Genomic DNA, 24,716 nt, shown 5'->3' on the forward strand with positions numbered 1-24,716 from the left:
CATTGCTCACTAAAGCTTTGTATTGTATTACCTAAAGTTCAGAGCAGCTCAGCCATAGTCCTGTATTTAGGCCATCTTGTAATTACGTGAGAATTTTGTGCACTGGGAACTGCTGGAATCGACCATCCGGCCCTTTCAATGACATCTGAGCCTCTTGTCACATCCTCAGATATCATACAGATGCCCTTTCCTTTTTACTTTTGGGCAACTGTCAGGAATAATCTTGGAAGAGAATGCAACTTTGGGAAATAGCTATGCACAGAGTGAGCACAGCAACAGACAGAGGAGGAGACATGAGCTTTGCAGATGGAAATGGGGGCAGCGTCCATTAGACCCTGTGCTGGTTATACTACAAAAATCCTAATTGTAAATTATAAAGGTAGCTTAATGCAAGTTGGAATGGTGCAAGTTGCAATCTCTTCTGAAGCAGCATGAGCATCAACAAATAGCTTTGGGTGTACAAATGGCACCAGTGATTCAGGAGCTGGAGATAAAACTGAGTTGTACACTTAATTTCCTACTTACCTTTCAGTAAAGCCAAATATTCCATCCAATGAAAAGTAATTCTTTTAATATATCACTGTCAGTTATGTCAGTTCTGGCCCACTCTCCTTGCTCACAAGCTGAATATTTCTTATGCTAAACAGTTTATTAACCCCTAATCACCCAGTTACTTCTGGACTTGATTGCATGTGTAATTACCTTTTGTCAGGTACAATTTGCCTGATAAACATGTCAGAACACTTGCTGCTTAGTCTGTTGAAACAGATAAATGCTGTCTTTCCACAGCCTTGGGGCATAATTAACAGGGAAAAAAAAGGCAGTTATAAAAACACACAGAAGCTGATTCAGTGAGGCAGGAGTTCACAGCGTGCAGCCCGCCAAGGCCCATTGCCCGGCCCGCTACGCTTGCCTGAGCTCTTATTGAGTTCCAGCCTGCTGTGACAGGGCAAAGGGGGCAGCCCTTAAAAACTGAGATTTAAAGTAGGTTTCCACGTGAACTTCAAAAAAGAGTGGGATGATGCCTGTTTGGGGAAAAAAAAAAAAAAAAAAAAAAAAGAAGAAGAAGAAAAAGCCACACAGTGAAGCAGATAATGAAATTGGTAGAGTCCCTGTCATCACTGTGTGGTATACACTCAGATTCTCCGGGATGGGACCAAGAACGGAAAAACTAAAAGAAAGCAGAGGAAAAAAATCAGGAAAAGCAAACAGGTCAGGATTAACTAAAAATGCTTTGTGGCATCCTTGGGCTCAATTGCTTCTGATTTCTGCCCTGTAGTGTTTGCAGGTTATGTACCCGGGCGCTACGGGGAGTGCGAAAAAAGAAATCCTTACCTGACCTCTGGATAACCCAAACAGGAGATTAGCCCATTTCCAAGCAAAGCAGGTTGTCACACTGTTAGGCCAATTGCTTCTATTGACACTTTGCATAAACATCTTACACAGGGTGATCAGAAAGGACTGTTACGCCATTAATGCTCTTTTTATTTTTTTATACCTAAGTCTTACAGAATAAAGGCCTTTCTGAGTAAGGGATAACAAAAGGGTCAAAAGGTCACAAACATTCTTTTAAGTAGGCAAAAATCAGGGAAGTTTAGATTCATTGAAAAGTGCAAATTGGAAATTTTTTGCATCTTAAACATTGCAGCACGCTCAGCTTTTTCTAATTTCACTTCTAGTAAATTCATTATCTACTTAATTGTGCATTTTTACTTTTAACTTTTAAATAAGAAAAATGCTAAAGTCTTAATTTTAGGAAAGAGCAAGCTGTCTAACCTTCTCAGCTAATCAGTAATCTAAACAGACTTAGACATTACCATTGAAATCCTCGTGAGGACCAGTGTGAAAATATACAGAACCTTTTCTTGAAGTGGGATGACTGAACAGTCTCTCCTGTACAGTTTTCACATAATTTACACAGCATGTGGTTTGCACTGTGTACAGCAAAATATTCTATATTTTCTTTTGTTTTGCTTTCACTTTGATCAGAGATGGAAACAATCTCCCTTTAATAGTATAAAAGCCACCTGCTGGGCATCACAGACTACAGCTAATTGGCAAATTCTTTGAAATTTTGATATAATGGATTTTGACCTCTTTAATTAAAAAAACCCAAAGCCTAGAATACGGTGAACTCTTCTGGGAAATGAATAGTGCCAAGCATATACAACTGCAAGCTACACCAATCTTTTCTTAGGAAAGAATACAGAAGTAGCATTACAATTTTTCCCTTGAGGATGCATGGCTTTTGGCCTAGGGGAGAAAAAAAAAAAGACTATTGCTAGCTATGTATCATTTCAGTCCCTAAGATAAAGACAGAGCAAACACATCAATATTTCAATTATTTCTACTTTTATTGGGCTTTGGAGCAAGCAAAGCACCAAACATGAAGGTGACTTTTTCATTTTAAACACCGTAAACTCACAAAATGTTCCAGTCCGAAACATTTCCTACTCCAAGGAGCTCACACTGTACCAACCCACCCTGCCTTGTTTTAAGAAGGACAAATGGGTTTCAGGACCCAAAAGGAAGCCTGTCAACCAGAATTGTTGCTGTTTCATAATCTCTGACATAACGTTAACCTTTCAGTGGAGCTATAATCTCATTGCTTTGGGAACTCTGAGGCAGCACTGTCTTTCTTTTGTTAAAACACTTATTTATATTCTGCCCAGCATAATGGGGCCATGGTCCATGACTGGGACTCATAGGCACTGCAGTAACACAGCTATACAACAACAACAACACCAGCAACACTGTTTTAATCTTTGCTTAGGTTTTGTGCACAAGTATCCATGAACATACGTTACACAGGTATACACTTATTTACAACAAAAACCATCTGCATGACCATGAAGATAATACCATCATTGTTCACCAAGTTATGCTCCTGTTAATTAAAGCATGCACTCCAAGAGAACACTTACTAAATTGGAAAACAAAACATAAAGGACCAGGATCAGAATCAAAACTGGACAAAGACAAGTCTTGTTTACTCTGAACATTTCTTGGTTGCAAAGGAACAACAGAACTACTTAAAATGTAGATACCTAAGTCCAGCTTGAAAGAAAAAAAGAGAGTTTGCTAACTGTAGAATAACACCATACCAACCAAACACAATTATCACTTAATCAGTAGGTGTTCATTACTGCTGACAAACATCTTGTTAGCCTGGTTAGCAAGTCTGCCTGCCACTTGCCAAAATATTTTGTTTTATTTAGACCTGGTGACTTATTTTGTGAATGTGGTGAATTTCAGAATCCCCTCTACTGATCACATAACTGGAATAACGCACATTGGTCTTGTATTTCAAAGTGTACATTGCTCTCTTGATCTGTGAATGTCTCCCCGCAGTTTATGCCATTTTTCTGAATTGGTACAACAAATGGATTTTCAAAGTGATGTTATGGGGACTTAGCTATGCAATTCCCATTAGTGTCAATGGGGGTCGCAGGCTAAATTCCTAGACAATGCTTTGAAAACTGAGCCCTGGATTTTCAAAGGAAGGATAGTCTGTGTTAGAAAGGCAGTGTCTTTCAGTTTTTAAGCCACTGCATTAAAACCTGCCTTTTTCTTTTAAGCACGATACATTTAGAAATTGTGTCCAAATTTGGGACATTGAAATGTTCACAAGAATGAAATAATTTTGTATTTAAATGCTACCATCTGTTTCAAATTTATAAGTGAAATTGTATCTGTCACAATCTTGAATGTTGGGATACAATCTTCAACACATTCATAAATGTACAATGTATAATGTTATGACAGCTGAACCATTGGGATTTGTTGCTATGCTAAGAGAAAACAGAAGTGATTTGTGTTCATATACTTTTATAAGAAAAAATCCTTGCAAAGGACAGAATTCTTTCCTAAAATCTGGACCTTGCGGTATACTTTGAGAAATGCCTGGTCTTGTTATATTCATGAATTTTTTTTTATTCTTTGGCACTTCAAATGAACTTAGGCCTGCCTATAAAATAGAATACTTGCTGCTGAAGCCACGTGAACAAGCTCATTGCTGTTACCATAACCAGAAAAACACTCACAACGTATAATTTTTACAAATCCCATTAAAACTTCAAGCAGCCCAAGATATAACATCTGAAGACACAGAAAAATAGTTTCTGAGACAAATATAAATAGCTAGGCCCTATGAAACACCCAGTACAGCAACAAGTAATACCTCTTCAAAGAAGATTTGTTTAATTACAGTGAAAATGTTTATTATGTAGTGTGTTGTTCTTCATCATTAAAGAATAAGCTGGACTAGTAGCAAAAGAACCATCTTTTGAGTCTAGAAGCAGAGAAGTGTTTGAAAAGCAGGAGCCTGGCAGACAGTCAGGCTCCAGAGGGCACGGGCTCTGGCCAAATTGCTCCTGTCAAGCGTGTTAGTCCGTACACAGAGTCCCTTCAGACAAAGCATAAAACTATGTCAATGGCAAAATTTGTGTGGATTAAAAATTGTGTATTATGCAATGGTCAGGTCATTCACCATTTTTTTCTGGTTTTGAGCTCCTGACGCAGAGGTGTACACATTCAAACAGCACACAGGGGTGACAAGTGCAGCCTCCCAAACAGGCCATCTGCCTCTCACCTGAACAAGACTTTGAAAACACAATTTCAACTGTTCAAATTATGAAGGATTTAATATAGCAGAGGTAAATCTCAGCTGGCATTTCCACTTGGCTTCTGGTTGTTTTTCTAAACACAGGTTTGCCAGCAGTACTTAAATATTGACATCTACTAAAAAGAAATTTTATAGTTTAGTTTATTTGATCTTTAATTTTCTATAGGCACTTTTTAAATTGCACTAGACTCACAACAGGTTTGCTTTAAACTATTCACTTGTCTATGAAATAATGCCATAAATAGCACATGATGAGGCACACTATCCGAGAGTAAGCCTCTCGGGGATTAAAACTGTACCATTTGTCTCAATCCTTCCTGTAAAAATCCATTTGAGATGATTCACTACAAAAATGTTGTCAAAAAGTTAAAAATCTAAAGTTAAAATTTCACTACCTTCTCTGGTTTAGAGGTGGGTCTAATTAAAATTAATCTAATTTGGTCTAACTAGAATTGAATTCAAACATAAAACACACTTCCATACTGTGTTCTGGAATTGAACACTCTTGTCCCATCTGCCACATTTAATATTTAGCACTATCCATAAGAGTAACTCCAGATGCCTGCAGTCTTACAAGTGTGTACATACACCATACCATACATTATCTGACAAATGCTGGTTCTGACGACTCCAAAACTGTCCCTGTATACACACACACCTAACCTAGACAGTCAGGCTGCCGTACCCTAGAACTAATCATCTGCAGTAGTCTGCCCAAGTATGCATCTCCAAGTTTAAACTTCAGTCCAGTTAATTCTAGGATTAAAGGAAGAAGCTTTAGATACACAGCCCTGGCATGTGAATGCAAACTGATGCCTATGGGAAGACAAGTGAGCATTGCACAGCTCCATGGCATCAGTTTGTGCTTACAGAGGAAGAGAAGACTTCAGCTCTTTGTGTGAAGCTGCAGCTCAAGAACAGACCCAGGACACCACCAATGCAGGCACTGCTGGGAACTAGGGATTCAGTGAATGGGGCATTTCCCTCTCCCAACTTTCCAGTCATTTTTTGTCATATTCTGACTTGGAAAAAACACCAGAGAAAATTACATCCATGAAATATGCTGAAATTACATTGCTACAGAGATTGATTCAACTTAACAGGAGGATATACAACAGGTATACAAGGTTTATGAGCCCTCTTGAATCTGCAGCACTTAAATCTCCACAGAAGTCCATGATCTACAGTGTGTACTATGAATCACATCACTTCCACTGAGATAACCTGAGGTTCTACAGCAGGTAAGGGGAAATGGTTCGGTTCAACACAACAGAGTAATTATTTTTTAATTAACAACTTTCTTTTGGTTTAGTTTCTTTTAGCATCTGTGCATTTCTCAAAAGCTACACATCCAAAGTAAAAACTTACAGCCACAGTGTGCCAGATTCTTCTCTTAGGCAGCCATTAAAACACTTAGAATTTTATATACAAGGTGTCTGTTTGAAATGCTTCTTCAGAAAGCAGCTACAAATACAGCAACTGCTCAATAAAGTATCTCAGGTGATCTTGGGTGCTGAGCTAGAATACATGAAAAGCCACTGAAATTCAAGACATAACAGGCCACAAACCAGCATAATTTTGTTTGCATCCAGAAACAAAAATCCAGTGCAATCCATAAGGCACAGATACTTACAGATGTGGCCATCCTAAGTTTACTGTAAACAGATAGTTATTTCTTCCAATGAAGTTCACTCAGGGTATGGCTGCATAACCACCCTTTATAGCAGATGAAGTTACATCCCTTAGGGAAAGCTATGCTAGACCTGAGAACCTCTGGACAAGGAATTCAGCAGTCAGTAGCTCAGGAATGTAAATACAGACGAGTTAAAAGGAAAGCCAAAATCACTAGGAAAAAATTCTCATATTCTTTCATGGACAATCTTCACTTTCCTCTTCAGCTACAAGAAAACATTTACTTCCTTATTTATATCTATCAAATGACTCTCAAAACACTTTAGCAAATACTATAGCCCATATAAAATCCTGGGTTTGTTTTGTTAACTTGTCTAGATAACTTGGTTTAACAAAGGCTTCCAAGCGCAGCAAGTTGCAAGCTGGATACCTCAGAATTTCCTTTTCTAAATTGGGTTTTTGCAAAAGATCTTTCTCCTCGGGCTATTGTTTGCAAACACATTAGGAAAAACCCCATTTTGCTTAAAGGCAATAATCCAATACAATTTCTTTTCTAAGAAATACATCTTCAAGAAATTATTCTCATTACAAGATGCTTTTTTTTTTTTCCCTTTACATTATGCATTTTCTCCTCAATCCTATGGACAGTATTTTCTTTAAATGTTTTATCTAAAAAATTATTTCTTATGATTTCTCTGGAAGACCGAATAATTACAAATTATTTTATAAGATCCCAGTACACATGGAACTTCTGCTGAGTAATGATGGCAAAATTCAGCCTCTAATGCCTCCTGCAATTCGAAAACATCTTCCCCTCATTTTACTTGCCACTTTGAAATGTTATCCCTTTCTAGGGAGTAATCCTGTGCTAGATTCTTTTGCTTCTTAAACGAACATTATTCTCACCCTTTATTGACTGACCAGATCTATTATCACATGTAAGCAGTGTTAATCCTATAGTAATTAACACCCTTATTAAAGTAATTTTAACTCAAAGAAGTTTAAATCACATTATTGGTTTTATTTAATTAAGCTATGAGGGCCGCTTTACAGTGTCACTCGAGTTTTCAGCTTGTGCCTTTTCTATATCAGTTACACAGGTCCCCCCTGCAGCCACCTCATCCTGATACACACAAACCACCACCACCACCCCACCCAGTTACCAGGGTATTTCTGTCTAAGAGTTATTCAACATTATTCCATTTCGCTGTGAACTCTTTCAACTATTCTGCACGTCAATAGATGCAAGATGTAGACACTATACTGAGCATTTTACCATTCCCAGAACTATCATTTGGATGTGCATTGGAATGACAGTATCACATTCACCCTTCCAGGGGACTCGGTATCTTGTTAGTGCCTAAAGTGAAAGAGCCACTTCTTTTCATACATCCTAAGCAAGGGCAAACATATTTCTTTAAACTTCAGACTGGCAAAAAGAAACAGAATCTCAAAGCATTGAGTTGTGCCAATTACAATGGCCTCTTTTTCTGTTACTTTGAAAATAAGTAAGTTTTAAAAGTTTAATAAATAAGTTTTAAAATTGTGGGTTTGTGTGTGTCCTACTGCATGTTCCTTTCTATGGGAAAATATGTGATGGCCTATGTTGTCTTACAGATCTCAGGTAAGCTACTCAACTGACACATTTGACACAGGGTCAAAAGATGAAAACTGTCTTCTGGTTTAACTGCATCAAGTTACACTGTGCACTCTGGAAAGTGTGGGCTAATTATGTGTCCTCAACGATTTCCTGGAGGCACACTACTAAAACTGGGAAAGCTTGAGTTCTCCTGGGAATAAGGCAAGCCCATGGTTTTAGGGACTTTAAACACCATTAACTATGTACTGAAAGTCCTTTCTTTTCTTTGGATAAAAACATCTCTTCAAATTTCTACTGTTTAAAAACAAATGTTCTTACTGGGTCTCAGCATAAACCATGGAAAATTATAAACACAGAAAGAGAAAGGTAAGAATAATAAAGTACATTTACAGACACAAATTGACTTTTAATCTTTTTATCACCTCATCCCATATTTTTAAGTTCTTCTTTTTTCCCCGCCATTTAGTGCTTCCTCATATTTTGATTTATTTCTGCATTTCTGTTATTATTCACTCTTTATTCACACTTTCTGTCATTGCAGGATCTTTTAAGTTGCACTGTTCCTTTGCTACTAGTGCTCTAGATAAAGTCCTCTGCAAGGAGGACACAATCTATATGTGAATCTTCCATGTGAATTTAGTTATTCCACTCTTCTTTAAAATAGCACAATTTGTGAAAGTATAAATTGCTCCAAACCTGACACACCCATAAGAGCCATAAATGGTAACATATATGATAAGCTGTGCCTAAGAACGTGCTGGTTCAGTCATATTGCTCACAATACAACTAGTGCACTTCATTCAGAAACCAGTTATAACAAACCAGGATGAAATTCAATTATTCTTTTGCCAGCTATTGGTATCTTTGTATTAACTTCATCTCCCAAATTTCACTGACTGACTGAAGGCAGTCTAGCTAGACAGAGTAATACTTTTTAATTTGTACTTCTGCAGTTCTAAGAAAGCCAATTGCAAATCAGTGTCTCATTATGGTACACCCTATATAAACACTTTTGAACATATGATCTTTTTTCCTAAGATACTATGATCCAAATGAATAAACATTCATTAACTACATTTCACCAATTCAAGTCACTGCCTTACTATGTCCATGCAATTCCTTCATTGTGTTGTTACTGTTCTGAAGCTGAGAAAAAGTCTTGTTTTCCTGATGTAAAACTGGATTTTACTGGATTTTATATTTGCACCACAGTGACTTACAAAGATGAGATGGACTTTGTTTTTCACAGAAGATACTAGCAAAAGGAAAAAAATGGGGTATTCTGTCTGCTGCATGTGATTGACAGATAATTCAGAAAAGGAATGAAACCTAAGTATGCTGATTGATGCAACTGAAAAAAATACTGAAGGCAAATCTGTAGGGTTAAAGGGTTAGTAGTGCTGCTCAGTACATACTACATAGCAGTGGTACCCCCTGTTTATATAAGGCTGGAGAATGTAAGTGATTTTGGGGCAGAAATTACTTAATACACTAACACAGTTACCAGTTCTGTGGCTCCACGATGGGAGAGCAGGACTTATAAACATTAAGAGAATTCAAATAACATGTAACTTGAAGGAAACCAATAATTTTCTTCTCTTGTGTTGCTCAATTAACAATGCTTCTTCATTACTCATAGGAACCACATATTGCTCACAGAATTCAGAGGAAGTACTGGGGAGATGGGGCTCCAAAACTGAACTCCATCCATAATTCAGGGCTACAGAAGGGCCCAGACACAATAGTGGAGATCTTGCAGCAACTGGCTGTCAGCAGGAAGACAACAGCTTGATATAATGTATTCACAAACTTTGGAAAGTTGTGCACCCAAATCTTTCTTCCTTGCATGTACATAATTTCTTACCTGACAAAGGCAAGAACTGGATGGGAGCAAAACTGCTAGCAGAAGAATAACTAAAGATAATCTTCACTTCATTGAATAACTTTCACTGAATAGAATGCATATCAGTGATTCGAAGAGTAAGCAGGATTTTACAAACATAACAGGCACATAGATCAGCTTCTAATTGAAGGAAGATATTTGTTAATTGAGAAATTATCTGGAAGTGAACCTTCTGAAACTTTCCAACCAACAGGTTCCTCTGCAAAAGAATAAAACCTTCTCCAGATAAAGTTTTTTTAGTGCCTTCTCTCATAATATCATTGGAAATGGCTGCCTCACAAAGTGTTCCACAGCATGCCAATTATTAAAGAAATTAAGTGTCATGCCCAAGGAAACAGAAGCCTTTGGGTTCTAACATTACATGCAGAGTATTCTAGGGATTTCACTTCAACTACCAAGGATAAAATTTAGGTCCCGGTCTTATATGAATTTCCTCTGTAACCATGGGATGAGCTTTCTTTAATGGAAAGGTTTTCCAGATATATGAAGTTTTCATCATAACAACAGCTCTGTAGGTTTTGAATTAATTGATTAACTATTTCTAAACTGTGACTTGCAAAAGTAATGATGACCAAGAAGAGCTTAAAGCTGATTAAATGTGACAGTTGGTAGTATTCAGACAGAGATTCAGATATGTCCATCTAAATAGTCTTGACAGCAGCTTTTGCCAACTTTTTCTTTTCTTTTTTTTTTTTTTTCCTTCATATCTGCTTTGATCAACCTCTCCAGTGAAACTTTTAGTGATTTCCATGATGGTACCATTTAGAAGATGAAACTGCCCTGCACAATTCTAAGCCAAGTGCTTCACCCACACAAACCAGATCAATAAATGTGATTTCCCGTCTCAGTTCCAAAATTATAAAATCACCGAACAACAAAATAAAATGCCCTAAGTGAGGCTTATTCAAAAGGCATTCATCTTATTCAAAGACTGGTATCTGAAGGTCTCCAAGTCAAGCTGAGTCAATGCTTCCCAAGTTCTGTGTAGTTTCTAAATATATAGTACAGATTTCTTGTTGGCTCATTTAGTTCTTGTGTGTATCTCGTTAAGTAAGAGGAGAACTCAAAAAATTGTATCCCTTAAATTAACTTGCTTAAAAAAAAATAAGGAATTTTCTTATTTTTTATAATTTCCATGATTTAGGTACCTCTGCCATTCCTTACTGTTGATGAAGAGATGGCATTCTGCTTACACATTACATCTGTACACCTCACAGCCTTTTGTGCAACATACTATACTTTCCTTTGGAGAAACTACTAAGTAGGTTTTTGTCATAGATGGAATGGGATATCTTGTAGTTAAACAGCCATATGTATATCATTTTTGTTAAGTGAGGATAGAGCTAGTGAAGTAACAGCATTTGTACACCAAGGTTTTCAAACCTGTTTTCAAGTATGGCCCCTCATCATTAGTACACCATGATCTAGAGCAAAAACCTGGTACATGATCAGCATGTTATTTACACTTCTCTGCTGAAAAAGGAGTATTTACATGAACTGGATACAATCTGTTTCGCACTGAATTTGATGAATGATTTAATGTCCCAAAGAATACACAGGCACCTAATACCCAGCATGTGTGCTTTTAGTTTTTGGCACTTACAGGGTAGGAATACTTACTACCAAGAAATTACTAACCTGCCATTCTGCTTTGATTCTGCAAATCCTTATCAAGATAGTGAATCCAAAGCCATGCTTGTTTTTGACCCCCTGCTGCTAATTTCTGTGCATTTGTTTCCCAAGCTTCCTAATTCTCACCAGCTGGCAGGTATAAATCCCATCCCAGTGATGAGCCAGCTTGTTTCTGTGTACAGAGCACTGATTGAGATCTTCCTCACAAATATCTATACACACAGCTTGTGATCTGAGCCTACTGTGATTAACTACAGGCTTTGCAGAACACAGCTGAGAAGGAGAAATCAAGAGATTCCATTGGGGAATATAAGGACTTACAAACAAGTTGTCACATTTGTGTGAAGAATTCCTGTTTACTTGGAAGAATACAGTACTCTGAAAAAATATTGTGTCTTCCCTGCAAGGCAGGTAATGCACATTTTGCTTGCAGTCAAACTCAAATAACTTTTATCATTTTAAACCCAGAGCTGCATATGCATGCTACCATGTCGACTTGTGCCTGTTCTGCTCAGTGTGCCTCAAGCCCTCCTGCCTTAGTGCCAAGTCAATTTATGGAGAAGGGAAAGTCCAGGAAGAATTGCCTTCCTCTTCCAGCAAAGTGAGGGTCTATGCTCTGAAATCCAGGGAGATGCAACTCCTGCTTTCTTGCTGTCTGAAACCTGAGCTCCTTCCTTTAGCTAAATAAGCAGCATTGCTCTGAAAACTAGAGAAGCACAAATCCCATTACATAGCAGCCCGAGGCTGGGCTTCACATTACAGATGTAACATGCTCCTCTGCTTCTTCAGAGAAGCTGGGGAGTGCATAACAGGGGGAAAGGGATCAGTAAGCATTGTGAAAGAGCCTCTGTGAAGATGAAAGTCTCAGCAACCATTTCCCTCAGGAAGCAAAAGATGAATGCTCTATACTACTTTCTAATTAAAAATTCAAACTGTTGCCTCATGAAAAAAAGTCTTACTTTTATCTTCAAACTCTGAAGTTTTTAAGACTTACTCCTAAACATACTGTTGGGAATTTCTTCCTCTTGAAAACTGATGTTTTTTCAGTTCAAGACTCAGAGGTCAGGGTGGGTGTACCCCACTAATTTCAAAGCCTAGGCACTCTGTGGGCTGGCAGCTTGTAAAGGAAGCCAGAGCACACCTTGTGAGCCCTCAGCCTCCAAGAGTTATGGCCAGCAGGTTTGGGAACAGGCTGCAACTTATTCTCTGAAGGGCTCAAGAGCACTCTCCACAGGGAATACAGATGGCAAGAGCTTTGGCAGGCTGCACGTTTGGGAATCGGAGACAAGCCAGAGCTGAAACATAGTTACTGCCACAGGAAATTAATTCAAATTAAACACTGCAAGCATAACAGTGGGGAAGACTGATCTGTCACCCTGCCTTCAGTGTCAGAAAATCCTGTGCCGAGGATTGAAGCCCAGTGGTCTGTTACATACTTTCTACCTACCTACCTACCTACCTACCTACCTACCTCAGAGTTACTCCTGAGTTTATCAGAATGACAATGCTATGTCTCAGTAATGAAAGGGAAGAAAGAGGAGGACTATATTAAGTACTAACAACAACTTCCTCTTTCAAATAAATTTACATTACATTTTTTGCATAGAACACTACAGTTCACAAGGTTAGCAATATTTCTTACCAGAAAATACATTCCAGTATAAATGGACAAGCAACCAAATAAACTATCAATGATTCAGAATTAGAAGAAAATGTATTATACTTCTAAATATCTAAATCTAAATATCGATTTGCTGATGGAATACATACTATGTACTACCAATAACTTCAGTTCCTAGAAGTGACACATGCTTATGTACACACACCATAAACAAAAGTCTGATAAAAATGTATCTTCTAATGTTTCTATGATAAATTACTGTCTATATCAATCATATTGATTGTGTCATGACTTTGCATCCAATTTATCTCTAACATTGAGAAAATACAAAACTGCTGAAAATCTTCTAAAATTTCCCCCACGCTTAAGCAGAGCTTATGGACATTGTGGATCACAGCCCTTGGTCTTCCATCTGAAGGACACCACCATCAGACTGTAAACTCTGTTTGCCATGTGGGTGGAGATACTGCTACTGTGGTTGCTTAACTCTGCAGTTACCAACAGCATATGATTATTTTCACTTGAGACTGCTGCCCGATGCAGGACCAACACTGACAGCAGCTGGAAGGTGTTAACAACATGTACTTAAGTGCCAAAAGAACACACAGGTAAGACACAGTTCTCCTCAACCCAGCAACACAAGGAAATTCCATAAATCATCAAGCTAGATGAGTACTTGTTTGACATGAGACAGTAGAGGAAGAAGCCCCTAAGCAGTGCTGATGGTGGACAGAAACATCAAGAACAACCTGTCAAGTCAAAAGTGGAACAAAGTCAAGCTGTGTCGGCAGCCTAGTTATATCTCTGCAGGAAATAATTTGAAGAATAGGCATTTGTTAGCACTCACTTGGTTAAGAATCAGGACATTTGGCCTAGGACAGCAACTGCTGAACTCTCAGCCTACCACAAGGTTATTGTTCTTGTCCACTACGTACTACACTGGCTCTCCAAAGAATAACAAACAAATTATAATATTCATGTCTTATCCTCACAGTACTTAAGTGTACAGGACATACAAGAAACTGCTTCACGTTCAGAGCTGTAACCCTAGTCTTTAGGCAGTAAAGAACAGATCATAACCAAGAAAAAACTAATTCATGTTAGAGCCTGTGAACCTGTGCTTCCTCCTCAGAGATGATTCAAGTAAGACAAATGAAGACTTGTTTACTTTAGAATGTTAATTCTAATTGACGTAGGATCTGAATTGGTAGCAAAATCCCCAAAGTTTATTCCTCCCCACTTTGGGGAATAAACTGCACTATTTACCCAGGTTCCCTGTACAGACAGTAGCAAGAAATGATTGTCAGAGAGCAGTGCAAGTTGCAGGAGAGCTGGGTCATCTCCACAAGATGCCAGAGACAGTCTCTGTAAAGCAGCACATGCCACTTTGATAATTGCCTTACTGAGATGGCCCCTCAATGGCTTTAAGTAGGGTCAAAGGGTGCACCTAGGTGTGACCTCAGGTCATATGCTAAGACAAGTGGCATAAGGCATGACACAATCACTGCAGCTGCACAGATCCATGAATCTGCCCCAATTTTCTGCCTGCTAAACTAGCTGGAACTGCAGGTTTCTTTCTAGATGATCAAGTGGGATCAGCTAACCCCACCAAGTCACTTGTGTAAGATGCTGAGATACTGTGGTGATAAAAATAGCACAAAAATCTTTATTGACTAGGGTTTCTTCAGATTACAGAGATCTTTAAAGAGCATGTTAAGTATGACAAAAGCCTGAGTGGAGAATAGTATAGAGACAGAGGTGGCTCAAATGGGACATTGGTTAGGGCTTGCTCCTTTGTGATTTCTGTCCTCTTAGAGCTTCCTGCTACTAACTACTGTTGTCTTCTTAAGCACAACTCTTTCTTGGGCCAGCTGTTTCTGTTTGCTCTTCTATGTCTGTGGAAGGAAGAAGGAAAGTGGGCTTGCCGGGGGCAACATGCTGCCTACACATTGTCTCCAGGGAAAGACAGAGGATCAAGAACTGGTATTTCAACATAGGTTGAAAATACCTATGACAATTCTTCTCAAAGCTGGTCCTCCCTACATAGTAATCATTCAGGTGTAGCTCCTCTCTCTGTCTTCCAAGCTGGCTCCCTGTAAGTGATTTTACCTCGTTAGTAAAACGTGCTAGAATGCTACTGCCCAATCCTCCTTAATCTTACCCACTGCACTGGTACAGCACAGAGTGAGTAGCTGTTGTTGAGATAACTGGCTTCCATTAGCAACCATGTGATTGGCAGGACGATAAAGTCTTTTCCCTTGCAGGTCAGCTGCTTTTTAAGAAGAGGGCAATCCTGCTGATCCATCTTTTAGCTACAGTCTCTCACTGAGTCCCAAATCTCCTGCCTTTTAGCTTTGATACGGTTCAAGCTTTCCCCCTTGTATCAGCCCCTACCTGTCATCAGCTCCTCTGTACCAAACAGCCAATATCAGGAGTTTGACCTCAGGGCACAGTCCGGGTGGGCAGGTAAAACCTGACCACTGGACCGACTTCCTTATCTTTCATATCCTGCAATTCATGAAGAAGTATCAAATTCAAACTAAAAAACAGAAGCATGACCTTTTATAAGAACCTTCTGAAAAAGGCTCTGTTGCCTTTCTAAGTATTCTTGAAAAGAACTGTCATCTACCCTATTAAGACAGAAATGCATCACAAATAAGGAGAAGAGGGAAAGCACTGAAAATCCTTACTAAATGGTAGAAGTTTTTGATGTGTGCTTGAAATACCTTTTGGTGATGCACACAAAAATATAGTAAAACCAAACCAAATCAAATATGCTTGAACTGTTCTACATCTGCAAGCTCCAGCTGCAACCCAATAGAGAGTTGCTCAAACTTTTCCTGTTATAAAGTATATTAAGTCAATCAAATTCACATGAACTACAGAGCATCCTCTGTAATGCGCTTGAGAGAATTTATGTTGTTATCATAAACAACATAATATCTATTTAAGTGATATACTCCCCAGTTAGTGCTTAAAACATAGGAAAATCTTTCTTTCCTGTAGCCAAGTATGTACACACCCTGCCCTCTGCGTATATGGAAATCATGTCTTCCCCTGAAACAAACATAGGCTCTGCAAGGACTCCACTTAGGCAAATGACAGAAATGGTGCCAAGATCTCAACATCCTTTCCCTTCAAATGAAATGATCTAAGTACAAATTGGAAGATGTTTAGTCTCTTTTAACACTGACAATAAAAACAGAGTTAAAAGAGAATCCAAAAGAGGAAGGCTGCTAGTCAAGACAAGACTTGTGACATGAACAAGTCTTGTAGCCATAATCCTGTATCCTTCTCACATTTTACACTCTTACTCACTGTAGATATTGTTCATTATTATATTACTGTGAGAATGTAACAGACAACCCTAGCTTTTAGTTTTTTCATTTAAAAAGACACAATATTTTACTAAGTCCTTTCTAACTACCACGAGAAGTCTGAATACTTTTGCCTCAGGAAGCTTCCCCTCTGAAATGCCCTTAAATAATCTTGTTGTGAAAAACCTACTAAATTATTAAAAGCAAAAATATTCTTACTATATAGATAATTTGGTATTTGGTATAGAATTCTTTCTACTTTCTCTTATTTTTTAATGACTTTGATAGGCTCATAATGGCACTGAAAAGTATCACCAACATCTGCAGAAGGGTAAAGATCCTCCATGTGCAGTAAATGATTAATTTCACTATTTATATGATACTTACAATTACAATTCTGTGAAATAATAAATCCTTTGTAAAAGCTAACTTCAAGCATGAAAATGTTTTGAAGATGCTTTATTATGGTGGTTATAATGTCCAAATTGACAAGATTTTACTAGATTTTAGTCTGGGAAAACTTTCCTTTTGGCAAGATCTGTGGAAAAGTGCTTCCAATATTACAGCATTTAAAATATAATTAAATTAAATTTTATGTAGAATAAAGATCATCCAGTTGGAATAAAGCTGCTTTCCAACAATTTAAAAGAATTCTACGCAACAAATTCAGGAAAGGAAATGTTAAATAATACGATGCCTGATTCTGCTATCCAGAAAGTAGTTTTGTAGACAGGAGCAAATGCTCACAATGCAATCAGACCAGCACACACCAGGATGACACGTACACTCTTGCAAAAAGACATCACAGGATCTTCACAAAATTGTCAGGACCAAAATTCAATCCAGTATTCCCGTAACAGTACTACCAGTAGCACAGTGCCCCCTAACCTCACACTGGAGAAACAGTTTTATACTAAATTACAGGGAATAGTGCCACTAACAACACTTCAAATAACTGCTTTTCACAACTAATTACATGGGAATGCAAAACCATGAAAGGTTCTTGAATTTAATAACTTCAGCATTGGTCAGAAGGGGAAATTAGAAGGATAAAAAACACCAACTAGTGTCTTACTTGTCTGAGGTCGATGAAAGCTAACTGCAGGGTGTCTCCCTGGAATCCTGGCACAGGCTCAGAACTAGCAAACACTGCAAAAAAAAGGTTAAAATATTACGGATGTAGATTTATTTTTTTTAGTCTAACAGAAAAATCAAGCTCTATGCAATATAAATGCTAAGTAGCATAGTTTCATAGGAAAAGTTTAACAACTCACAGTGATTTAAACCAAACAAATCAACAAACAACCTTTTGACAGTTTTTCCCATAATCCTAAAGAATAATACTTTTAGGAGTATTATTAGAAATTTTGCTTCAAGTTCTAACCCAGTAGTAATGCTACAACCACAGAAACCAAGATATTTTTTAGCCTGAGGTGCATGATTACTGAAGAATTTCAAAATAATACCAATTCCATGGCTGTCAATGTATTTTCAGACATCTGCCTTTGTTACAGCAAACCTTCACCTCCAGCCAAACATCATTAAAAGACAAACACTAAGGTGGGAGTTGGTTTCATGTGTAGACAACAGGTAGAAAGCCCTACATGCCATGGTCAGTGCAGAGCTGAAATGCTTGCTCATGCCTTTTAGCCTGCTTATCTGTAATGAACTTCTGCTCATTCTGAACCCAAAATTGGCTGTCAAAATTGGCAAGCAAAAATATATATTCATAATACAAAAAATGGCAACACAGAAAGTGAAAGAAAGTCAACTACTTGTATAAACTAGGAAAAGATCAATAGTTGTTAAACTTAAGAATAAATACACTTTTTGTTGTTATTATCCCGGTCACAAGTTAGTAACAAAGACAAACAACCGCTGCCTCACATCCTCACTCAGTTTAGATATCTTATTTCAAAAGAACTTGAAAGTATTTTTCTTATGCCCTTCAGGTAGAACTCTCAACAAAACAAAGTAGATACTACTGCAACAGCTTTAGAGAGGAGTATCCAAGGCAGTGAAAGGTAATATTTTTTCCAAGTTTGAGAAACAGGTCATTCAATGGTAGAGGAAACAAAACAAATGTATCCAATTTCCAGGCCCAGTGCTAAACTCTACTGTTCTTAATACCAACATTTAGAAGTTATATGAAATCCTCAATATATTTTCTTAAATGGCTAGTTAAAAAACATGGATTATGTTGGAGGTAAAATTCAGAAAACCGCTGCTGTCTGAGCTAAGATGATGGTAAAATAATGGTGTCAAACATTTACTTCTGAAAGTATGGTTTCAACCTAAAGCAGACTAATGAATTCAGATGGACTATTTCACAAGTCTAAAAATGACTACATGGAACACAATTTTAGATAAAGACTCTTACTTAAATGGTACAAGAAACTACTAGGACCATCTCAGAATACTTTAAAATAGCTTAGTAATAGATGGATATGGTATTAGAGTAGCAGCTTTACCAGTAGAAGTAGAATTTATTACTTGTATTACACTAGTACAAAAGTTATTTTATGAGAGTCATGTAATAGGAGAATGAATTCAACTGCAATAGAACTTTATTCTTTATCAACTAAAGAAAAAAAAATAACAATCAAATGCCTTAGGGAGACCATTGTAATGTCACAGACAAGTACTGGTAACATTGGCAAATGCTCACTGATTACTGTATTCAAGTGTGAATTTTAAATTGTCTGGTCCTCCTACTTTATAAGTAACACCAACTTTCTAGAGGCGTTTTCATGGAATTTTAATTGACCACAAACATGCCCAAGAAAAAAAAAAAGAAAGAAAACAGTAGAAAAAAACATACCTTACACTCAGTATTTTATAGGGAGAGGTTTCTCATCATAAACTCTTTAAATCAGGAAAGACAAAACAGCTTGTACAATCACCAGCCTTCAGAATTACAAAGATGCCTAAGCCTCGGAATCTTTGGCACCCTACTGCACAGCCTAGGCTGAAGGCATGTGTGTCTATCTACATGGCTGTCCTCTGCAGGTATTTCATGGCCACCAGGAACACCCTTTCTAAGGACAGCAAAGCTGAGCTCTGAGGTCAGCCAAAGCCAGAGTTTAAAATAGAACACCAAACTCCAGCAGGGAATCCTAAGCAAAGCTCCACAGCAAGGAGATAAGAGATCCATGAGTTGTGAGCTATGGTAGCACATTAATAAGGAGGATATGCATGGTGGTCAGAAGGGGTCTTTTCTACACCCCTTAAAGCAGAAAGGTAAGGCCCACCAGATCATCTGATCTGATCCTAACTTTCTGTTCTTAGTACAGAATAGTACACTGCCATCAGCTTCCCCCACCAGAATCTCAGCTCTTCCAGCTACTTCACAATTATAGCTAGCACTGGGAGAAAGAAGATGAATGGCAAAAAAAGGGTTACAGAACTGAAAAATAAATAGAACTGAAAAGTGTGACCGTTGGAAAGTCGTTTCAGTTAGCTTTTGGCACTTTACACTTCAGGACATATCTTCCTACAGCAGAATACTCTAACATGCCACGGGGCAAATATTTGCATCTTTTATGTGCTCATCAAGCTAAGAGAGTTTGGAATTTATCCCAATGCATTAAATAATACAGAATAATTACGTTTCTCTACTTAATACCTAGTAGCATTGCAGCTGTAGAACAAGAAGTACATAATGTACCAAACCTAATTGTTGTACAAGCTTTGTTCTCTTAAACTACAATTTTATACTACGAATGCATTTACAACATTAGGGACACTCATTATAGCACAAACATTTATTCTCACATTTGGAACATTCTGACAGGTGACTACAATAGAATTTGCCTCATTATTATAATTTCATGAGTTCAGAGGGCAAAAAGATAATCTACTTATGGTAACAGTCAGACAGTTCCCCCTCCACCCTCAGCACAGGGCTTTTAAGTTTTGCTAACAATTTTACAAAGCTAATTAAATATTTTCTACTGCACAGCATATTAGGAAGATATAAGAACAGGATTAACATTCTTAATGTCTTTGTCCTAAGGGCCCTTTTCTAGATAGTAATGAAACACTGTCATATATACATCTTTTAAAATATTCACCCCCTACAATCATTCTAGGCTTAAAGAGGATTTGCAGGGGTAGGGGGCTGGTTGTTGTTTGGCTTAATGTGCATAAAAACATTCTGGAATTTTATAATATAGCAGAATGAAATGCAAAGATCACTATTAAACTGTCACTCTTAGGGGCAAACAACTGGCTGTTTGGCAGTTTGAATCAAAACTCAAATATTTGGAAAAAATCGGTTGAAAATATACATTATATGACTCTGGTATGCACAAGGTTTTTGTTAACATCTTCTCTTCCTCTGCTTTGCTGATACTGTATATTTAGAACAAGAACAATGTGGGTCCTCAGTATGTTCAATCTCAACATAATTCCTTGTAACAGAGAGTTTAGAAATATAAAGAAGATAGGATCAAATGAAATAAATATACAAAAATAGGCTGGGATTATAAATTATTTATAAATAAATTATAATGATTAATATAAATGTTGCAAAGATTACTTCAGTCCATTTTCTTTTTAATATTTTGCTTTGATCTTATAATTACATTTTGTATACAGGATATATGAGAATTGACATATATACATATATGTATTAATGGAGATCTTAAGATAAAGGCTGTATCTACTAAATGGAATTTAAGATATCTTTAACTGTAAATTGCACTGAATTTCTACACAATTCTAGATTTATTAACAGGTCTCTTAATTTTATTGGCTCAAAATCCCATCTTTTAGGCATCATCTGGTTGTGCCTCTCTGTTGGTCTGGGAATTCAGAACCTAATTCTTGACAAATAGTTTTGCTGTTCAGTGAAGAAATGAAAAACCAAAGTCCAGACTTTGAATCAAAAGCTAAATGAGGACAGTTTACCTCCAGCCTCATAGCACTGATTCACAGGCGGGACAGCAAAGCTACACAAGTATTTTTAAAGGAAGAGCAAAGAATCAGGCGACTATCTCAGCCACTTTGCAGCCCTGTTGGATGCTCCAGCTGTTCAAACAGGCCTGGAGGGAGCCTTGCTGAGGGAGCTGCCAGCTGGCCAGGCAGCAGCCCCCCGTGCCAGCAAGGTCTCTGTGCTTCCTGTGCCCCCGCGCTGCCACATGCGAGCAGCAGATGAAGGATGGCCTCCAGCCAGTGAGGTTAACCTGCCTGCCCAGAGGGGCGTAAAGCAAGGGGCCTCCAGCGAAAAGTATGTGCCTTTTCAAGGAAATACAGCATCAATCGGGGCTCCCCAGCTTCTGGCATGCCCACCTGGAGACCACTTTTGGTGCTCAGCAGAGAGACAACACTTTGGTCAGGATGTCACTTGCTTTTGGACACCGCCACTCCCCACGCAGTGGGGGAAATGAGGGACTGCCAGGAAGCCATACAGAGGGGGCTGATCAGGAAAATACAGAATATTTTCTCTCCACTAACCCTTGCTTGCTTACAGGCAAGACCCAAAACCTTTTCACCCGTTCATATCTGGGTGAAGAAGGATGCTCACTCACCCGTATTTCATTCTGTTAACTAATCCTGCCTCACAATTCATCTATGTTAAAATACATAAGTAAGAAAAAACAAAAAACATTTAGCTCTTCCAACAACCACAACTTTAGACAAGTTCGAATTCCTTAATAAGAAGCTGATGTAAGCTAAGTAGATCTGGATGGTGCCTCTGAAAAGCTAATTTTTTATTATGCACACCTTTCTTCCTGTAAAGTGAAATACAGTAACCCACATTTGAATTTCATCTTCAAGAAACAGAAACACCCCCTTCCCAACCCATTTCCTTCCTTGGGGAACCAAAATGTAATATTCAAGCAAAAGACCACTCTTTGGATTTTATTCAATGTGACTTAGTACGTTCTATTTTCTGAACAGTGCTTCAAGAATCACAATCATCCTAGTGAAAATAAGCACTAAGAAAGAATGGTACAAAATACAGGGGTAAAACACTGCTCTAGGTTATAAAATTTGCAGAGGAAGTAGAGAAATACTTTCATTAGAACAAGACAAACTAAAATAAAACTGAAATCTTTTTGGATCATTTGGAAGGAAACAAAAAACATGCTAGAAGAAGAGTGAGATGATGATGACTCTTTTTTCTAAGAAGAGAACTTACTGACTTTAACAGATTGCTGGATTGTTGTTTGGACTGTTCATTGTTTTTAAACAGAAAAGAAAGAAACTAACAAATTATCATATTTTTCTGATTTTATTTAGATCTCTCCAGTTCCTATTAGAAAGAGTAAAATTATAATGTTTAAGATCAGAAAAAAAATTCTACAATATTAGCAAGAATTTTTAAAAGTTTGCCTTCAGATATTAATAATTTTCTACACGTCATCTAAATTCTTAGTTCAAAATTCATCTGAGTATACTCCATTGTAAGTAAAATGTCAAACCCATTAATACAATACAGTAGAAAACTCCCAACAGTTGTGAATTATTCGCCCACTCTAAGCACTAATTGAAATGTCACTGTCGTATCCATTAATCCCAAAGCATCAAAGAATAAAGCTGGGGGAGGGTGATGAGCAAGAACATAAATCACAGGCATCACTGTGAGGCCTGGAATGTGCCTGTGATGGACCTTATGAATGAAACCACATCAGCAAAGCAGTCTGAGCAAAATCTTGTGTCACTCCTTTATTCCACAGACTGCAAAATGTGGTTTGTTGCAACACACTACTCTGACAAGCTTCCATAATTGTATTTAAACTGCTCAAAGGGTTTCTGTGCAAAATAATGTTTTCCTAACATGCTTTAAAAGCTTTTCACATTGGAAGAAATTAAGTTCATTCTATCAGCCTTGTACAGCCCATGCTAGAAATTACACAGTGGTGGAAGAATGTATTTTTCAGTTTTTAAGTTACTAGCTTTATGAAACTTTCTTATTTTGGCCAAAGCTTGGGTATGTCCTGTCCATGCCATATACTCAGAATAACAGCTACATATGAAAAAACATGTAGTCTTACAGTTATATTACTTTTTTATTTTAAAATAATGAAATATCATTTTAGACTAAATAAAACTCTACTAAGATTTCTTCACTGATGAAGTTTCTGCTGTGCATCAACCAAAGATGGTAGAAAGAATGGCAATAGAAATTAGGATGACACAAATCAGGGCACATATCAGCCTTTGCCTGAGAAGAAAACAGTCTGAAAACAAGCCAAAGACCAGATGACAGCTGGAAACAGTGGAATTTCTCCCTTCTTTGCTGTGAACATACTGTTCATACTGTGAAAGTCACCTGCAAGATATGCATTTTAGCCCTGTACTGCTAGAAATCCCAGGGTGAAACAGGGCATTAGTCATCTACAGAGAGTCGTGAAGTACTGTGTTGTTCACAGCTGATATTTTAAATATTAGAAACAGAGTAATACTGTAATGGACAAGTTTTCTTCACTGTTACACCATGTGTTCAGAAGGCACATGATGGTTTAGTGCTTCCATTAATTCAGCTTGTTAAGATGAATGATTATGATGTCAGTGCTATGAATACTGTATAATTTCTCTTTTAACAACTGGTAGCTTTTTTACATATAGGAAACTACACAAATGCACAAACACACTCCCATGTACCTACCTGAAAAGTACACTAATAAATTTGCAACATCAAGCATACTAGAAGTAAGAAAAGTCAAACCATGATCTGCTTGGTTAACTTGTACAATCACGGAATTTTAATGTCACAATCACAAATATTCTATCAACTTGACCTTGGTAGTCCTCTCAGATTGTTCCATACCCTGAAAGGCCTTAAGGCTGGACAGTGAGGGACTATCAGAAAAATGCCTGCTCTACCTGTTACTGAATTGAGCTGGAATGTAACAAAGCAGGAGAAGAAAAGACAAGTATATGGTTAAAATGACAAAAACACCCCTAAGTCTGTCCCACAAGAACCTTTTGTGATGCTAACCAAATTGCTTGAAATTAAATTTTCAGTTTCCCATAGGTGGCTTTTAATGGAGTAGTCACCAATTTTTTTCATGTATCCAAACTAAAAGCCTCAGGATATGACTTAAATAACTGCCCCATTTCACAGCTGTCAACAAAATCATTGAGTTCTGTGCTTCAAATACATAACAGCAAAGATACTTTGAAAAAAAAAAAAAACCAAAAAAAACCAACAGAGGAGAAGAATCTGAAAATACACATTGAAAAAATCTCTAGTGAGCCTTTCCACTATATCTCAGCCACCAACTATACAGTCCTAACACCTACTCATGGAACTTCCTTCCTACAGATAAACAGCTCACCCTGAGCCACAAGCTCCATGCAAAACACAAGGTAATTAATCCTGCCTTCAGTGCTGTATTGAACCAGTTTACAAAATAATTCTGATACCATATTTTAAA

The 24,716-nt window shown here is 37.7% G+C and overlaps 1 protein-coding gene across 2 annotated transcripts in view; it reads right to left on the reverse strand.

Moving 5' to 3' along the window:
- EXOC6 (exocyst complex component 6) overlaps window positions 1-24,716 on the reverse strand; it is an 85,831-nt gene that overhangs the window by 6,125 nt on the left and 54,990 nt on the right. For both annotated transcript variants that reach the window (XM_071439132.1, XM_071439133.1), the window contains one exon: window positions 17,405-17,478. In XM_071439132.1, the coding sequence (XP_071295233.1) occupies window positions 17,405-17,478 (74 nt within the window). The remainder of the gene's footprint in view (window positions 1-17,404; window positions 17,479-24,716) is intronic.

The sequence above is a fragment of the Agelaius tricolor genome, unplaced genomic scaffold, assembly GCF_023055355.1.
Source record: "Agelaius tricolor isolate 1412-34295 unplaced genomic scaffold, bAgeTri1.0.p SCAF_13, whole genome shotgun sequence".
Taxonomy (NCBI): Eukaryota; Metazoa; Chordata; class Aves; order Passeriformes; family Icteridae; genus Agelaius; species Agelaius tricolor.